Source organism: Meriones unguiculatus, chromosome 1 (assembly GCF_030254825.1).
Source record: "Meriones unguiculatus strain TT.TT164.6M chromosome 1, Bangor_MerUng_6.1, whole genome shotgun sequence".
NCBI lineage: Eukaryota > Metazoa > Chordata > Mammalia > Rodentia > Muridae > Meriones > Meriones unguiculatus.
In genome coordinates, this window is record NC_083349.1 from 44,945,663 (window position 1) to 44,965,545 (window position 19,883).

At 43.7% G+C, this 19,883-nt stretch overlaps 1 protein-coding gene across 2 annotated transcripts in view; it reads right to left on the minus strand.

Moving 5' to 3' along the window:
* Glis3 (GLIS family zinc finger 3) overlaps nucleotides 1-19,883 on the minus strand; it is a 422,140-nt gene that overhangs the window by 268,005 nt on the left and 134,252 nt on the right. The window contains exons 3-4 of one of the 2 annotated variants that reach the window (XM_021634256.2): nucleotides 17,269-17,476; nucleotides 8,416-9,532 (exon numbers count right to left, since the gene is read on the minus strand). In XM_021634256.2, the coding sequence (XP_021489931.1) occupies nucleotides 8,416-9,532; nucleotides 17,269-17,476 (1,325 nt within the window). The remainder of the gene's footprint in view (nucleotides 1-8,415; nucleotides 9,533-17,268; nucleotides 17,477-19,883) is intronic. The other variant, XM_060388073.1, reaches the window with a different exon arrangement.

Genomic DNA, 19,883 nt, shown 5'->3' on the forward strand with positions numbered 1-19,883 from the left:
CCACAGGTTAATCATTTTACATAATTGATCAAACAGTCCTGGTCTCCTTCGCTAGGCTTGCCCAGATTTTTAATTGTTTATCTTTAAAGTCCACAACAAAGGAAAAAAAAAAAAAAAGCATCTGCTTCTTCCCCATTCACGTGGCTCCCTAGCTTCTCACACGGCAAGAAAAAGAAAAATCTGAGTGTCACCATCAGATACACCCCGTGTGCACTCCCACTGGTGTGTGTGAGGAGGCCAGAGGTGGACAGGGAATGTCCTCCTCAGTCCTCTCTTCCTCACCGAACCTGAAGAAGCTCACAGTGAGCTGCAGGAACCCCTCTGTCTCTTCCTCTGGGGTGCCAAGAGGCACACACCACCACACCCAGGATTTTATGTGAGTACTGGGGATCTCAACCTGGCCCCTCAGGTTTGCGTAGAAAGTGCTTTGCCAACTAGGCCATTTCCCCAGCCACTGCACTACAGAATTAAACTGTAAGCCTTAGAGATGACAGAAACGACTGGGGTCAATGGTCCATTTCACTGAAACAGTGTCGCTTCCTCAATGAACATAGTGCCTAAGGGGTTTTTATTAACTAGAGTTCCACTTATACTAGGTTTGTAACTGACCATATTTTAGTAAGGTCCCCGTGGAACAGCAGAAGTCCTTTGAGTGTCCTGACCGCCTCCCATTTCACTCCTATCTAGTGTCGAGAACGATCTAACTTTTTAGGGATCATATCTTCTGTGAATGGCCACCTTCCCTTCTTCATAAGACCCAGGCTCTCCTTTCAAGAAGCTGGCCTCCCTGGCAGAACTGAGTTCTACGGAAAGAGCATCACTCACCATTTTGCAGTTGACTGAACACTCATGGGCCATCCCAAAACTGAATTCCTCATGAAAATATTTCATGTATTGGTCTGCCTTCCAGGACAAGATGTACTTCATAATTTGCATTCCGTGATCAGGTGAGTAAAAGCATACTCATGGAATCCATATGTTAGAACACATGCTGTATGTGAGCAGAGTTTCTATACGCCGGTTTACACCAACATCCCAAGGAAACAGAACCAAGACCTCCTGTTTTGGAGCACTGTGGGTAACCCCTCAACACACTGCCCAGTCTCCTCATTCATTTCTCACATTAATCGTCTTTCAAATACCCTTAAGAGTCTGCTGAAGAATTAGCTATTCTCCCTACTGAAGTGCACGTCTATGGCCCAAGAAAATAAAATAAAAACACTTAGCTATATAATGAGGGCAGGAAGGCATCTCTCTGCCTTCTCACCCTTTCTGAGACAGTTTCTCTGAGTAGCTCTGGCTGCCCTGGACTCACTCTGTAGACCAGGCTGGCCTCGAACTCACAGAAATCCTTCTGCCTCTGCCTCCCTGGGTGTTGCACCACAGCCCGAGCTCACCTAAGTTTTTATGGCTACTGAGAGCTATTTAGGCTCCATAGTATTTACACAGAAAAATGCCACCTGATTGCCCACAGGTGGGTAAATGTGAAATCAGGCGTGTCCTGCCTTGATTCTGAGATTGCCAGACATACCACCACTGCTGAGGTGTTATAACACATCCATTGTCTTATGATCATCTAGACTCTTTGACTGAATAATTACTATAAGAACTAGTAACTGTCTAGGAAAAAACCAAAAGGAAAAAAAAAAAACCCTCCTTCCAAGTCATTTGGTCTAGAACTTGAAGAAAACATCTCTGAGAGATCAAAGAATCAAACAGACTGCCTTTAAATGTTTGTGTGTGTGTGTGTGTGTGTGTGTGTGTGTGTGTGTGTTCGTTCTGTAACTCTACAGGAGCAAATTCTATCTGGAATCAGATGTCAACATGACCACTAACAGAAGAGATAATTAAAAAATATTCCAAAGGTCACTAAAGATCTTTCTAATAAATTGTCAGATTTATTTTCCACGCTGTTACAGTATGAAAGGGCTAAGAAAAATACATTTGTGAAACTATGCATGAAAAAAAAAAACCTCAAAAGGTTTGACATATACTCCCCTAATCTAATCATTTGTGGAAAGATTTACATAATTCTAATTTTTAAAATGTTATTTCAGGGCATAAAATTAGAGATGAACCACAAAATAAATGTGAACTGAAAGGAACATTAACCATCAAGTAGTTAATGATTTTGTTTAATGAGGATGAATCCTCAAATATTAACCTCTTAGAAACACTCTCATTATCTATTATTTTTCATTAATCCTAGAATCACAGAATAAAGAAACATAAACCACAATTTTCTTCAAAACATTTTCTGGAACCTGTTATGAATTTATTTTTAGGGCAAAGTTCAAGAAAGGTTAGTTCCCCAGGTAAAGTGGATTAAATGCTTTCTACAGAGAAATCAACTTAAACCACTACCAAATGGCAGGTTTCCAGGTTTGGAATGTGAAATCTGATTTGACAGACGCCGTATAGACGGTGGTCAATTCCCCATCTGATAGGAACTTCTGTGGTTTCGCTGTTTGGTGTTCTCAGGGATTTGTGGTTTATGTTGACATACATGTCTACAGTATGTTGAACATGTGTACACATTGATTAAGTATGTTTGTATCTCTCTCATATCAAAATGACTGGAAAAAATATTTAGATTTGATTTTACTGCTTAAAATCACTGAATTTGCATTTGATATCTGACACACTGTTGCCTTGTGGGCCATGACTTGGACGTTATAGTCTCTTATGCTCACCAGATGTTTTTCAGCCTCAAGAGACAAAGAGGATATTAATGTTAATTTTATTTATTTAATCATATCAGGCAGATTTTATAAAAAGGAAAATTCAGTATTTTTTTTAACATACCAACTCTTCAGATATATCCATAGCAGCAAAACTGTTTAAGGTTTTGTTTTTTTTTTTAAATTGCGAGCAGAGTCTGTAGCGAATTTGAAAAGGATCAACTCTCTTTCCTCTAGAAATGGGAAATACAGGGCCGATTTCTCAGTGTTACTGTTAACTCAGGGAGGGTGACAATGATATGTCTGTAGCTCAGGGTGAGTCTCAGCCAGACTTTGGCTACCAGCACAGTGACCCTGTGACCTCAGGTGACACTAGCCTGCTAACCTACCTTAGCTGCTTCCCTGGGATACTCTCATCCTTCATGCCTGGTCTCTGTGCTTTATTCTAAGAAACATGAGTATACTCTGGTCACTATCCAGTAATAATGGAAACGAGAGTATTCTCAGTACTAAACACAGCCTCTCAATACTCGAACCCAGGTGACTTGTTAGGCTCCTATCTATCTAGAGCTCATGTCGGAATTTGGAAGCTTGAACAGCCCTGGTTCTCGGGGAGGGCTGCTCATTAGAGCCACCTTTAAAACAATACACAAACCAAGTCTATCGCAGACTCTCCAGCGCAGGGCAGATACTGGGGCTCTGAAAAGCACTCTGGGCGAGTTCAATGTCAAGGAAGCTAGAAACTCTGCCCCGCAGACCCTAAGCAGGGAGCAGCTAAACAATAGCCTAGGAAAAAAAAATCAATTTTCCTTGGCTTTGTCTCATCTGAAAAGTGGTATGTTTGGAAGGACGTTAGAGTATATACAAATCAATTTCCTACTGTATTAGGATAAAAATACAAAGTTGTAAAACATTCCATGCAGAGGTAAGAGGATACATTAAGACGCCCCTGTGACTCCTGAACCACCACAAGACGAGGCAGAAATCAAGGTTTTCCCATACTTTAGTCCTGCCTCAGAAAGACAAGAAGCAAATTCCGCACATACTATTTCTTCTTTATTTCTTTCCCCTCTAGAAAAATCCACTACTCTTAAGATTACTGGTTCCCCTGCCCATAGGATTTGCTTAACCACATAATTGGTTATCTGAAAATCCTTTTAATTCTTTTGTGGGTTTCAATGTACATGAACTGGATTCTACCACATTTTACACAGAACACTTCACTAAGCTTTACGAAACTTACCATTTGGAGTGTCTCTCTCACTCTCTGACGGTATTCCACAGGGATAAACCACAGCCGATTGGTTTACCTTATCTGCAGACAGTTGAGCTAACTATAGTTTCATATAAATAAAATCACAAATACGGCATGTATCTCACCCCAGGTGCCCATGCTGTCACGTGAAGGAGTCTCTAGGAGAGAGCCTAGGCATGACTCTGTTGGTCAAGCACATTTCCAAACTTACTGTGCATTTCCAAATCGCTCTCCAAGATAGTTACAGCAATTTACTTTTTCTAGAAAAATTAACACACACACTCCACACTCTTATCAATACTTGGTACTATAAAACTTACACATTACTACCTATATAAAGGATTTGGTGTGTCAAATAATAATTAGACCTAAATAATATTTTCCTAAAGTCCCCTCTGGTCATATAATTATGGTAATCACATCAATGCCAAATCTTATCAAAATAGTAAAAAATAAAAGATTGAGGAGGAGAAAAAGTTTACAACGGATTTACTTTTCCTCAAAAATATCTTTCATGGCCAAAGTTGGCCCATGACCCATACATCAGGCCATAAAAGAGGAATGGGGACATGGCCCCAGTTCTGTATTTATTTTCTTGTGCTCCTAATCCAATGTTACTTAAAAAGCAAACTGCCCAATATTCAAGCCAAGGCAAACACACTGGATTTTGCCAGGGAAAATGCCTGTGGAGAAATGAGTCAATTCATACAAAATTCAAAACTGTCTTTGGTCAGTGACATTTTCATGAAAATTTGGGGGTGGGTAAAAGTTTTGCAAAATTCTTTTTTGCTATTGGATTAAATTCATCCAGGAAAAATAAGCAAAATGTAAGTGGCAACCCGCATCGCCCCTAATTCCCTTCGTAACACTCCCTATCCTCCCAGCACAACTGCTTTCAATTGTGCAGGAAAGGAGGCCAGGTGGTTCTGGCCCTAAACAGGGCCCTGGGCCCCTGCTCCTCGCACAGGATCTTTCTCAGCACATGCACACTTGAATGGCTTCTCACGCCATTCACAGCGGCCTTCGAACCCTCCCAGAGAAACATCACTGCGCGCTGGGCGAATTTTAGCTTAATGGCAGAGAGACCTCTGTAGGGTGAAAGCATCTGACACATTTTTTTGGAAGGACAACTATGGGAGCCTTATTGGAATAGTTTAATGATCTGATAGACCGTATAGCTGGTGTGAGGAGGAGGAGAAGGAGGAGAGAGAGAGGGTAAAAGGGAAAGAGACAGAGACAGACAGACAGAGAGGCAGACAGAAAGAAACTTCATGCCTCTTAAGATTTGCTCCACACTGAAAACCAAGAGGCCCATCATCTCAGAAAGACTCAGGAGCACTTGGCATAGTGACGACGGTCAACAGGAGACTTACCAAGGACAGAGCAAGAAGGTAGGAATAGAACGGTGGGCACCTAGGAACCACTGAAGTTAACAGACAGGAGGGAACGGGCATGGGTACTTCAAAATACAACCTTGACATGCCTCGGTTTCTGAGTCATTTGAGATCTGTCTCTTTGCCTATTTTGCTTCCCGAAACTTTGCCACTGTCTTGAACTGTCCACTCCATGCAAGCAGAGCTTTCAGGACAGAGCTGGCTTGTCTTTCCACAGAGGCCATCAGAACACAATCTGGTGACGGGCGGGGCTGTTTGGATAAGAATGGAGCACATCCTTTTCTTCCAATAACAGAACCAAATGATGCATTAGGAATATTCCCCTGATTGTGCCACCAAGAATCCTGCGAGATCGATACCCCGGGTTCTGGGTTGGTCTGCAGGGTCACAATGAGGAATGAATGATAAAAAGCATTCTTGCACGGAGCAACGGGAACTTGGCATGCAGGGAAGATCCCACAGAGGCCTCTTACTGCAAAGCAGGCCTTAGCCCCGACACACCCTCCTTTTACCATGACTTCCAGGCGTTCTTTGTACGGCTTGTAGTCATGGTCACCAAACACACAGGGGCCACCATTTCTTGGTTCAGTGATCCCAGTAAGTGAAAATGATGACTAAGTCCAGCTATCCCATATAAAGAGGGAGTAAGTCAGACAAATGTAAAATAAAGACGGACCGGGCCTTCCCATTTAAGCCACTCACCACAAAATCTGAAGGGCACCTCGCCAGATGAGCATCATCATTTTAGCCTGCACTGCTCTAGCTTTGAGCAAATCACCCTCGGGTGTCAATGCCATCAAAAGTTCTACTGTTGGAAGGTCTGTGTACCTGGATCCTGTGGTTGGGTAAAGACTCACAAAGGGCAGGGGGCTGCACCACGCAAGTGTTCATCCCCGCTGATCACAATGCCTCCTTGTCCAAGGGCCACAATTTGAGACATCCACCAAACCTCAGCAAGACTACCTACCGCCAGCCGTCTGCAGGCCCACACATACCGAGCACATGACACGCGGCCACATACACAGTCTTCAGAAGGTACAAGGTTCATGATGCGTAAGTTCACAGAAAAATGGCTATCTTCCTGTTAAAAACATACACTCCCAACAGTGCAATTATAGCTTCAGTTCCTCCTAAGAACACTGCTTTGTCTGAATGCATTCGCACCCTAGCATGTAATCCTGGGTTTGCTATGCTATTGGATTAGTAGTGCCTGGTTCTGCAAAGGTTCCACCCGTTAATGAGGAGAGGGCAGATTAGGAGAGCAGAGGTACCTCATCCGCCCATCCTGAACAGCACCATGAACAGCGGTGCTCACCTCTCAGCTATTTTGTTCCTCACTTATTTCTCTTTCTAATATCCGCCATGCTCTCCAGCAGAAGTCAATTCTGTAGAGTTAAATGCCTTTGAAAACTCTGGGACCAGAGGTGAAAACAGGGAAATCCTTTTGCATTAAAATTAATTTTGTAATGCCAAAAAAAACATTTTTATATAATTCTAACTTTAACATTTATTTCAGTAAAGTCAAATCCAGTAAACCATTTTCAGCCGGGGTTAGTCAGAATGAAAAGGTTGGACTGTTTTCCTTCAGAAACTCGATGTCTTTCCTGCTTGCAACAGGCTCCTGTGTTCCAAGCAGAGTAGGTAGAATTGCCTTCAATCGCTTGTCTCATTCTGCCATTTTAAACACAGAACCCTACTGACAGAGTGAGGCTGGGCCCCCTGGAATGTAATTATTCTTTTCACTCAGAGAACCGGGTACTCTCACGAGGCATCGGCTTCAGGTTTTCCTTTAGAAAAATCACAACACGGGGCATAACGTAATGACAAGAAATGCAATTCCATTCCACCAGAAAGCCTTAAAAATACCTAGTGCCTGGTGAAAAGTGTTTCTAAATCCTGCAACCCAGCTCTCGCCTGTATGTTGTGCTTTTGGCATGAATTAGAACCTGGCCAGTCTACAGGCAAACACAAACAGTCCTGACGCTTTGTATCATCACCTACTGTAGGAAGAGATGGTGCTGGTTGGGAGACCACAGTTCAAACCCGCTCCCTTTCAAACTGGTTTATAGTCTCCGGCTACTGATCTCCAGAACTCTCGATACTAAGGAAACACAGAATTCTCAATTCCAACTCTGACGAATTACGCCTGTCCATCTAGACTAATACAAAACATATGCTCCTTTTTTTTCCCCCAAGAATTCAGTGAGCCGTCTCAGACTGAGCAAGGCTATCTCTGTGAACCCGTGGGTGAAGTCCTGCTTGTGAGCCCTGAGGGTTTCTGCGAGGTGTGAAACTGTTGTGAAAGCATGTAAGAATCATATTATTCAAAAACAGTCGATTTTGCCAAGAAACAGAATCAGAGTTCCAGGATCAGTGTTGGGAAAGAGGAAGGCAGGAGAGCCATTAGACCCATGTGCTTCAATACCAAAGGCACAGACTTCTCAGCTCACGCCTCACATTTTTCCACAAAACCCTCTTTCCTCAAAACTACGGGAGATCCCACGAGGCTCTGCTCCTGTGGTATCCCCTTAGTTCTCCCCTGATGACTGTAAATCATTAAAGAGCTTCACGACCCTGGAAGGCACAAAGTGCTGGCATGCATTAGCCAAGTCCCTACGTGGAGAAATCCTTTCTTAAATGTCAAAATCATTCCTCCCCGACACCTACATTTTTGGAGGTTAAAAAAAAAAAAACAATGCCTGAATATCTACTTTGGAAAAGAGCAAAAGCTTGCTTGTGGCACAGTGTGTGGTCCCCTACTTTTGGACATCCACGTACTCTGTGTCCCTCCCACATTTCCTCAGACTGGCCCCCACTACCTCGGCGGCAGGGGGCTTGAGCTGGAACGGTGAGAGAAACCAGCAGCCATCAGCTGTTAAAGAAACCTTCCCCTTGTGCCTGCTGGCTGACCAGGCGAGCCACCTAACCGGTACCTTCCCCCCCACCACACATCCACATTCCACACAAACAGAGACTGTTGGCCAGCTCCTTGGTCATGTTTGATAAAAGGCATGCGTGAAATGCGTGGAAAGAAAGCTGGGCCTTAAAGAAAGGTGGCGCAGGACTTAGGAAACTCCCAACTCACCGTACACTTGTTGGGCTTCTCCCCGGAGTGGACCCTCATGTGGATCAGCAGTTTATAGCGGGCGTTGAAGGGCTTGTACCTTCTAGGGCAGCCGGTCCAGAAGCAGGTGAAGTCTTCCCCCTTGCGTTGGTCGATGTGGACCTTCTCGATGTGCCTCACCAGTTCCTCCTGCTGGTCGTACAGGGCACTGCAGTCTATCCAACGACAGCAGTGCTTTCCCCCGGAGTCCTCCATCTCCCCGTCCTCATCCAGGCCGGCCTGGGCCAGGGCCAGAGACTGGGTGTGAGGCAGGAGCTCTGGGTGATGAAGGTGCGGGTGGGCATGGTAGGGGGGTGGAGGGCCCTGAGGCGGGGGAAGAGGAGGGAGAGGCGGCGCGGGGGGCAGGTCCACGGCACTGCCCGGGAACTCCTCCAGACGCTCCGTTTTGAGCACGTTGGCTGTCTGGCCCTCCGGCCCCGGCAGACCAGGCTGCATCACCATGTTGTTTACGGGTCCAGGCTGCAGGCCACCATGTTCCAACTGCTGCATGCGTTCGTACTCCAGTGTACCGTCTTCGCCATAGCCCGGCAGCGTATGTCCTCCGCTGGCTACCAGCACACCCTTCTGCCCGCTGGACGCTGCACAAGACTGGGGGATGCAGCTGCCGCGAACACCCAGGAAATGCCCATAGACCTCTGACTGTGGTGACATACTGGCCGGGGAGGCTCTTGATCCATTGATGTAAGCAACCAAGGATGTGGGCGAAGTGCGGATGATAGTATTGAAGTCAATCCCGATGCCATCAGACAGAGGGGACAAGGACAGCGCTCGCTTCTTGGAGCGGGTGGAGTGAGACCTGGTTGCTGAGTGCCGAGGGCTAGGATAAGGAGAGTGGCTGTTTTCCATGCCAAAAAGGTAGGGCGGCAACGAGTTCGAGACGCTGTTGCCAGGCACTGGTGTGCCCGGAGGCAAGCTAAGGAGGTCCCCTAGGTCCATGCCATTCTGAGAGCTGTGGCTGGATGAAAGTGAAGGGAAAGCCCTGTAGCTCTGAGACCACTCCTGCTTCACGCTTAGCGCTGACTGGCTCTCTGTCAGACTCAGCGTCGTGGAGACCAGAGACTCTTGCAAAATAACGGACCTGGAGCAGCAGCCAGAGAGAAGGGAGAAGAAAAACATTTCAGTGGGATGTGGATTGCTTCAGAGCTAAGAGCTTTATACGTCGCACTGACAGTCCCTTAAGTATTTCCCCTAATTGCATTCCCCGCCAAGCACAAGTTCTTGGACTATGATAAAATCCAAGGCTTTTAGTTCCAGGTAAATAGTATTTTACCAAGACAAACAATAAAAGCTAGCGCTTACTAGACTAATAAAAGAACTATTGTTATAAACAGTTCTTCTATTTAATGAGAATAAACAGTCCTCACTGTATTTCAAAATATCCTTTTGTTATACAAAAGGGGGATATTGGGGACTAGGAAAAAGTTAATAGATGTTTGTCATGGTAAACCAGATGAGTGTTTGTTAAGCACCTACTGGGTGCCCCATGCTGTAGTAGGTTTGCAGGCCACATAGTTCTGAAAGAAACTAGCCTTCAATTCAGTTCTGCTTGGGAAGGTAACATATAAAACCATGATTTTTTTTTAAAGTAAATCTTCTAAGATAAATATTGTGCTAGAAACTTACTAATAATTTTGCAACTCAGTTTCGCTGATCTTATCCAAATCAGAAATCTTGAAAGGGCAGCTTACAGTGCAAATACGCATACATTTCCAAGGGCCTTAGATGATTTATGAAAATGTAAAATACGTGGACGCAAAGCACAACCTAACATACCAGAGGCACAGAGTTCACTCTTTATTACACACGCACGCGCACACACACAGTCCTTAAAAGAACAGAATTATTACACATAAAGGAGTAAAACACTGACACGCTGCATTTGGAATCAGGCATCAGGCCGAGTGGGATTTAACCATGTTTGTTAGATGGGGTTCCCATGAGCTCTTGTCCTTGAATCCAAGCAGCTCTAGGCCGAGAACAGGCCATTCACTTGCAGTGGTTCATTTTCACAATTCCTTCCCTGTCCTTACCCTTCAAAAAAAAAAAAATACTGAATTTGTCACAATCCATTGTTTGCATATCAAAGTGGTTCATAATGGTAACTCTAGCCCCTTGAAAATTCATTTTGTTTTCCAAGGACATCATAATTGCCTTTAAAACCAATAAAAACAAAAAGCTATGTCCCTGGGACAGAACATTCATATCCCCAAAAAGGGTCAACACACAGACACAGAGAAAAGATACTAGATCCCAACTCAGACACCTCAGGCAGCTGAGAAGCTTGGCTTACTGGTATGTGTTTACAACAGGCTTTCTAGAGACTTTTATTTAAATAAATTAATCACCAAAGCTTGTTATATAAAATGTGTGACTTTCCAGTGTGAACACGTTTACTGTCTCCAGCTGTTAAATATCAACCTGCTGTAAAGGAAGTGAAGGAAGGGGGAAGCATCATTTCACCTTTCCCCTACTCCACTTTGCAGAACGGAAACCGGGAATACCGTTTCTGCCAAACCTGGGGTATGTGAAGAAACATCGCGGCTCTGAAAAGCACAGCGCAAGGTGGTAACACTGCAATCGACCTGAGGCCGGCTGTCGGGTGCGGTAATGTTTACCAGTGGCAAACACAGCAGGAACCTATGTCCAGCTACCCTTGACATAGATTGGTTTCTTGCCTCACATCCTTACATTTGGACTAAAGTCCTTCTGCAACTTCCAGAGTGGCCTCTCCACAGTTCGGATTTTAATTCCCCATGGCCACCTCTCAGTTCTTTTCTGAGCATGCTCACAGCATGCAGCTCCTCCTGCAGGGCCCAGCTCAAAGCTCTGGTGACTCGGTGGCAGAAGCCTTCTGACCCTATCCCCAGTGAGAGTTGGGAATTACAGGACCCAGCTGCATCTGTGGAAATCCCATGTGCGAAGCAGAGAGGACTGGCTCTGCTGCTCCCCAAGGTCCAGAAGCTACGGGCCATCGGGACACGGACAGTGCTCCAGGGCTGAGCAGGTGCCCATTCTCAGGCGGCGGCCATTCTCAGGTAGCGGCCATTTTAGATCATTTCAGACTTCTAAATGGTAACCAGCAGCTGGAGCAGCCCATTCAATGGCACACACTCTGCCGATAAAACTGCTCTATTTAGTTCAAGGGCAGCATAGAGAAACATTCACTTTTCCAACAATGAAAGGCGAGTCTCGTTGCCCTTAAATTAGGATAACCGTGGCTTAACTTACAGCACAGCCTACCTGGGGGGAAGGCATGCTGCTTGACTTCTTCAGCCTCTCAGTTTTCCAAGGCAATTGTGAAATATTTTTCGGAAAGCAAACTGAATAGTCTACTGAAAAGCAATGGTCTGAACAGAGAACTCACTCGTGTTCCTCCCTCCCCTGACACCTCAAAGACCTAATAGTAGCAAAACTTCCAACAAGAGACAGTCTCTTCCTCCCCTACATCTCTCAGTGATGTACTTTAGGAGGCCTAACCATTCAGTCCTGCCCCATGAACTCCATCTTTGTCGGAAGAGTCTTCTCCGCAAAACAGCTCTACCGTCTGCACCACACTCTGAAGCACCTGTCTCTTCCTCAGCAAATTCCAGGGCCCCTCAACTGAAAGGATGATTTTTATCTCCCCCGGTACCTACCAGAATGTTAAATACCGAGTAAGTACTTAACACTGGTTGATTAAGAAAAGCATGTAAGGAAGAACCAGGCCTTACGATGCAAACCTGGGAAGATCATAACCTCAAGGAAAACCTAGACTAGACAGAAGATGCTATCACAAAGAACAAGTAACTAAAATAAAAAATGATCATGACAGCTGACGAACCACTCTTTGCAAAGCTTACAGAGCTTTTTTTATGTATTGCATAAACAGTATGAGATAAATTAACCAAACCCTTAACAATATTTTTATAAAAGGAAAGTAAGTAAAAATCAGTGAGTTTCCTACTGTGACAGCAAAGGAGAGGTGTAGGGTCCTTAGCAAACTACAAATGTGGGGAAGTGACTGGCAGAGACCTGGCTGGTTCACATTTCCTCACAGTGCATCCTGCATGTGGCCCACAATTCTCTGCTTGACTGAAAGACTTGGGAAAAACAGGCTTAAAAACCACACAAGCTAGGACTGCATCACAAATTGTCTGTTTTTCTGCAACAGTACGCTGAACAAGTGTGAAGGGTGCCAAGGAGTCTAGCCTGTAACCCCTGCTGCTATGCACACCAGGCCTGTGGAAAAGAAAGTGACAAAGAACTCAGAAGGCTGTGTCACCACACTGAGAGCAATCTCCATTTCCATATGCTCATCTGATCCTAACGACATTATTTCTGGTGACTGGTTTATTTGTAACTGTATGTGAAAGGCAAAGACGATAAATCTCAAACCAAATAAAAGCAAAGCAAAAAAACTCAGAAACCATCAGGAAAAGTATGTTCTCACAAAGCCCAAGGAGCTATGATGACCAAGTTGAGCTGTTTTGTTCTAAAACTTAAAAGAAGCTCTAACTTAAAGGTCATATGGAATTCCTTGGACTGATGCTCGAGGAAAAACGAGCGTGCATATTCAAAGTGTGTATATAACTGAATCTGTGTAAGTATAATATATATGACATATATGTCATAAACCCACAGGTCTTAGGAAAGAAGATATGCCATACTGTATCTGGAAATTTTCATCCATGCACCCCAGTAAATCTTCCAAAAAAGTTATTATGGCTCATACACACAGCATAGGTTTATAAGGTATTAGCCTGCACAGGGAGCCTAGAGTCCATTCTCAGTCCTCTTCTTGGCCATCTCTGAGCTTTCCGGACATAATACGAACAAAGAAGGCATCTACCACCACCAATGTCCAGCTTAGAATATGAAAAGACAAATGCAGAGTATGTCGGCCTAGACCGACATCTCTAGATGATGGCTGACCTTTGTAATACTGCCAAACTGACCCTGGGCAAATCAATCAGGCTTTCTGTGTTTGAGGTCCACCATACTTCGATAGGGATGGCGCTCGCTAGGACTCTAGGTATCCAATCATTAAGTTCAAATTCACCATGCACGCGGACACTAGGCTTCCCCAGTGTCCACAATGCTCACACGAGCAGCATCCTGTCTCCTTTATTGATTAGCTCCGCCAGGCTGACATATTTAACCCCTGCGTGAAGCAGCTGTTGTGTCAGCCTTCCAGGCTTGTCATTTAGGGACATGCCTTTACAGCAGGGTGTGAGGAACACCTAACTGACAACAGGCTCCTGACTCTTCAACAGGATACAGCGATTGTTTAGCACTGTGGTGGGCTAATGAGAAATGAGCAGGAAGTCAATTACACCAAATACACAGCCCCGGGGCAAGATTCCCACCATCGGATTAAAGAGAACACAAGCTAAAAGAAGAGCAGGTTCTTAAAGGAGCACACCAGAAGAAAAACACATTCAAATCAAGGAGGGAAGGAGGGAGGGAGGGGGGTGAGGGAAGGAAGGAAGAAAGGAAAGAAGATGAAAAACCTCAGAAAAACTGCTCAATATTATCAATGATGGAAAGTATCAATTAAGACAATTACACAATTATCACATATAAATCTCAGTGCATGCTACTGTCTGAGACCACTGTTGATCTTAAACATAGGCTTGTCTTTTCCCCAATACAATCTGAAACTGCCTATTAACAGCAAAGCTACTATTAATAGCTGTCCATTTAAACCAGCAAATCGTAACTCCTAAGAATTTATTCTAATCACCAGAGACATGAAGTAAAAAAATTTTGCAGGTTAACCAAACAAAATATTTGTAATACTAAAATAAGAGACAGAGCCACAATGCAAGCTATCAAGGAAAATAAAGATATGCAATAGTCCTACCCTGTGGTGATGCCATGGTAAGAGAACCCTAAAGGTACAATAGCGGCACCCACATCTTCGTGGAAACCAACAGCTACCTACTCGGACCGAAGTCCTATTCAACAGGAGGGAAACCGCAGCTGGTACTATAAACCTCGCCAAGAATACATGCCTGGGCACTTTCCCTAACTGCTTTATACACCTGTATCCTTATATTCACAGATACATGCAACTTTCATTCCTCAACAAAGAAACAACACATCACAGCATATGGAGACCATTAGAAAATACCACACCTAGTCAAAATGCAAAAGCAATCTACAACAGGACTGTCCATCTATAACACAACCATGACACCCTCAAGGAAGAGGAAAGGAAAGGCTGTGATAGCCAACAGACCAGGAATGTTCTGTCTTCTGGAAATGACAGGGAAGCTACACCTGTGGTAACTCAACAATACAGCTTCCTAATCAGGATACAGCAGGCAGGCCAATATGGATGGGCAAAGTTTCCCAGGGCCACCACCCCAGATGAAGAGCTGCAAGCAATTAAAAAGACTGCTCAGAAAGAGAGAATTAGTCACGTCCAGGGGTGAACTCAATGCCAAGAGGTCAGAACACTCACAAAGGCAACACCAACGGGCCTCAGCAGGTTGCACTTACATTCATTTGCTTAAATGTATGCAGCAATAATATTTAAAGAAAAAACCATAAATTTGAAAAAGAGGGGTTGGAGGAAGACAAGAAGGAAAAGGAGGACACATTTTAACTATTAAAGATCATAAAAACCAAAGAACTACATGCCTAGTCATAAAGAACTGGTATGTTTTATTTCCATACTTTCTTGGTAAAATGACATTCAGGGTGGAAGAAAACCATGACATGAGGTTAAAGAAGATGCCTTCAAAAACAGCTTAAGATATATATACATAAATGTGTGTATGTTTCATATGTAGTGTGTGTGTGTGTGTGTGTGTGTGTGTGTATGTGAAAAAGTCATAAAACTGTGTCTACTATACGGTCAACTTGATGGCCAGGAAAGCCAGTGCCCAGAGAACATTTGTTCACAGGTTCCTGAAGGGTGTTTTTCAGGCTTCACTCGTGATAATCTCAAAGTGACAGGACTCAGGATGAGCACACTTAACGCCTGATGATTTTCTATAGTTTCCCCATTGTCTACAGTGCATAGCAGTTGTACTACTGTGGAGGGGGAAAATCAACTCTGCAGCTTTTCAAAGGGCAAGCATCTCTCAAGACTGAATGCTTCATGGTAACTCCAGTCCCAGCTACCTGCAGAAGGACCCTGATGCACAAAACGCTCAGCTGGTTTGCTCACTGTCTTCTCTTTCGTGCTAGATTGTACAGTGTCTTTGGGTTGCACTGTTGCCTCTTAAGCTTTTGCTCACCTGATGAAGCACACAACAAATGTAATGATCACATAAAATAATGCAACCTTTCCAAACTGCTGTAAGTGGGTTCCATCCTTCACCACGCCATTTCTCAACTCCTGTTTCTTTGCCAATCCTGGGGGGAAAAATATTCCCAGAAGAGGGCTCACAGAATAGTCAAAACACTTGTCAGTGCATCGTCAAGATGTTGTCTTTTAAGGATATAATCTTATGCTAAGGAATGACATATGCCAGGAAATACTGAGATAATGACCCTCCTGGCCGCACCATGAAAGGGACTGCACGGGGCACCTGGCTTCAGTGGGCTAAGCCGTCACTTTCTCCATTAATTATGACTGCCTTCCAGGCATGGGCTGGACTTGCTGCAGACAGGAAGCTGAAGGTTTCCAGTGACACCCACCAATGAGCACAGTTAATTTTACATGCAGCGCTCAGCAAGGCTGAGGAGTCCCTTGAGGCATAATCATCAATGGGAGAGTGACAGCAGCTTGCCATCACTGAAACCTCAGGGAGAAAGCAAGCTTTCACCTCATAAAAAAAATGGCTTAAATAAATGATTCGGGAGCCATGATTTCAGAGTCTCAACTGAAAGCTGGAAGGAGGTCCAGAAAAGAACAGAAAAGATTAGCAGAAGGAAGGAAAAAAGAAGAAATGGGGTCGGTCTCGGGGCCACAAGGCACCCTAACTGGTTACAGCCTAGGAAGAAGGATGCAGAGTCAACGCCTTTGCAGGATCCATCAACTCAAAACTGGTCCTCGCAGGCAAAAAGTCTGCATCGTGTTCTTCCAAGACAATAACTTCTAAGAGATAAAATGATAAACTTCAAAAGAAATTGAGCTTAAATGCTACACTGTAGTTCACTTTTATTCAACACCCCCCACACACACACACACAAACACAAACATACCAACTCTGAAAAAAGATATAATTTTGTCTGGAGGTAAATGGTTTCTTTTCTGTTTAACTCTTCTGAATGGAAAAGACAGAGGCTGTAACTGTACTTACTCTGCTGCCTCATCAAATATTTAACCAAAGACTTATGTAACAATGAAAAATAAGTCTTCCCAAACACAACAGAAGTCATGATTTTTATCTTCATTCTCCCCACTATTTCCCTAAACTGTGTCATTATGCACACAGTTGGCACTTAATACATGCTTGAGCAGATGAGTGGACAGGTGGGTCGACAAATTGACAGCCTATAAACCAGCCCCAAGACTGTGCAATACACACCTGGAAAACTGGCCGATGAGCAGAGCTGGCCACCATTTGACTTGCTTTGCAATGAAGTGGCAAATTTACAAACCAGGCTTCGGTTCCTGAGGCCCTCCCAAATAAATATGATCAGATATCAGCTACTAAACCACTCCTCCTCACTGACAGGTTAAGAATAAAAGCACATACTCACTTTTCAGACACATTTTCCTACAAACCTAAAACTGAAAGAGCTGCTCCAGTGTGAGTGAGTGAGTGAGTGAGCGAGCGAGCGAGCGAGTATGTTCTGCTCAGGAAGAGAGAGGACAACACTCATAGGGTATGATTATACCATAAGGAAAGGGGGTAGAAAAAAAACGTAAGTTGAGACCTGGTATCTGAAGGAGGTCTATTCAGGCTGGCTGCGTTCACTGCCCTCGGTAAGCTAGGACTGATCTGCTTGCATGCTGTGGAGACCTGGCTTGCTGGAGGTGAAATGGGTCCCAGTCGCTGAACCATCATGGGACTGCTGGTGACCACTAGATTGTTGCAGCTGCCTTTTCCAATGGACTTGCACTGAGGCCCAAAGCCAAGAGCCCCTAAAAACAAATGAATCAGGTTAGCTTTCACGTCCCTTACATCAGCAATCAGTACATACACACCTGCACATTTGTATCAGGGCTCATTTGGAGAGACAGTCCTTGGCCCATTTTTTTTTTCTTATTATATTTTTGGACACGGGGTGCCATGTAGCCTAGGCTGCCCTCCAACTTACTACTATGTAGCCAAAGCTGGCCTTGAGCGCCTCTCTTCCTGCCTCTGCCTCCCAAGTGCTGGTGTGACCAGAGTATCTCTTTAATGTTGATTATACCAAAGAACAAATGCTTGCAGTCCAAAAGCTGTAATGCCACAGCAAAAAGCTTTTCATAATCACGAACGTGGTTAAATTTCATTGTGTAGAAACGAGAATCACCTGCTGAAAATTATATTGAAAGTCATACTTCATAATATACTTAACTAAAGGGTGAGAGTGATTTAGCAGATGGAATTATCTTTATCAAACCAGTTCTTCCTGGAGTAGCTAATACTTTGAGTCACACAGCAAGTAAAATCAATACTGCTGGGGAAGGACTGACATTTCATTGATCTCTTTCACTGCAGATCTGTATATCCCGAAACCCTCTTTAAAGGGGAAATAGAATCAGGCTACATCCCTTCAACCTCTAGTTTCCCCCCTTCATCCCACCACAGTGTTTTAAATTCAAGATAGGAAATCCCTAAAACACTCACTTGGAAAAGCAACTGAATTTAACATTTTTTTTTCTGTTTTCATTATTTGTACTATTCCGTTGTGGAAAAAAAATGGTACAAACCCAAAGGAGAAAAAAGAAAAAAAAAAAGAAACCCACAAGAATCATTGTCATTAAAGAAAACTGAAAATCAAAGAAGAAATGGCTAACACTGCCATGACTCATTTATGAATAATAGTAAAAGCTTAGTCAATCTAGGCATTCCTTTCACATGGATGTACTTTTTCAAACATGTCTGCCAACTACCTATTAAAGTCTCAAAGGCTGATATTCTATTCCCACATCCAAAAAATAAATTTGTTACTAGATTCTGACTTTGTCAAACTCTACCTGGGACCAAAGTAAGTAGAATTTGTCACTGTAACTCTCTTTAGCCCTAGAAAGCAAAGTTTCCCACTCTGTTTTCTTCCCCAAATTAAACCAAACAGCCAAGGGCTGTGTTACTTGACATCAGTTTGATTCTATTTTCTTCTAAGAGCCCCGAGAGACAAAGCAGACCTGGGGGCTATTGCCATATTGCAGTAAGTAAAGCCACACCTCAACCAAGTTGGGGGGGTCACAGCCCTGCCACTTGACAGGGCTGGTTGACCTGATTCACTCCGGGCCTGTGCACAGGAACACATGACCTGCAGAAGGCCACACAGGGCATTCACATCTGCTGGAACCCAGGCTCCTCGGTGTATTTTCACAGCACCCGCATGCTTTAGTCTGGGCTCCAGGTGCTCTCTTGAAGATCTTCCAAGATCGCTGGCTCCTAAAGAAATTTCTCAGCTCTCCTTTTCAGGTGTACAAGTTCACCTATCTCTTCCCCCTGAACCAGATTTCTGATCCATTATCTGTCTTCCAAGACCAGTTGGAGATACCCCATTTTTTCTGACTCATGTGACACTGGACCCTCAAGGGTTTTGTCTTCAACCAAGAGTGGTGGGTATGGTCTTTAAGCAATAATGATAAACTAAGTTATCTCTGAAAATTCTTATCCATGTATATTTGCATATACTCTTGGAATTTGCATGTAACCTTGGAAAAGGCAATATAATGGTGCATGGTCTTACCCAGGATATAATAACCCGAGTCATCTCCTCAGCTTCCATGGCTACTATATGTTTCTATTAAAAGTAACATCAGATGTCAAGCATTCAGTCAAATAAAATACCATACACTCATATAATGAATTGTCACTTTATCTCTGTTTTACCCTCAGTAAAACTATTTATATCTATCTCCCTCTAAAACAAAGACATTAGTCACTCTATCAGTAATCGAATACACAAAAAACACAGCTCAGTAACAAAGTATTTTTTGTCAAGTCTAAAATCCTGTGTGTAAATACATGTGTGTTCACACACACACACACACACACACACACACACACACACACACACACACACTTCAGGGAATGAATCTATAACATGCCCACTATCCTCTCATTTTTGTGCTTCTATTGTTTTTAAAGAATGCAGCCCTCATTGACTGTATCTCTGCTTCCTTGGAACCCATCCTATTATAAAGCCGTGAAGGCATGAAAGCATGAAAATTAAAAGTGGTTACAATGAATATTAAATATTATCCAACTATTTTTATGGAAATCCTGACTGTCTTTTGTGAAACACGGGACTCTTTTAAATAAAAATAAAACTGAGTAAATCCTTTAATGCTTCTTCAAGCCAAGCTGAATTGAAGGTGAAGCTGATGG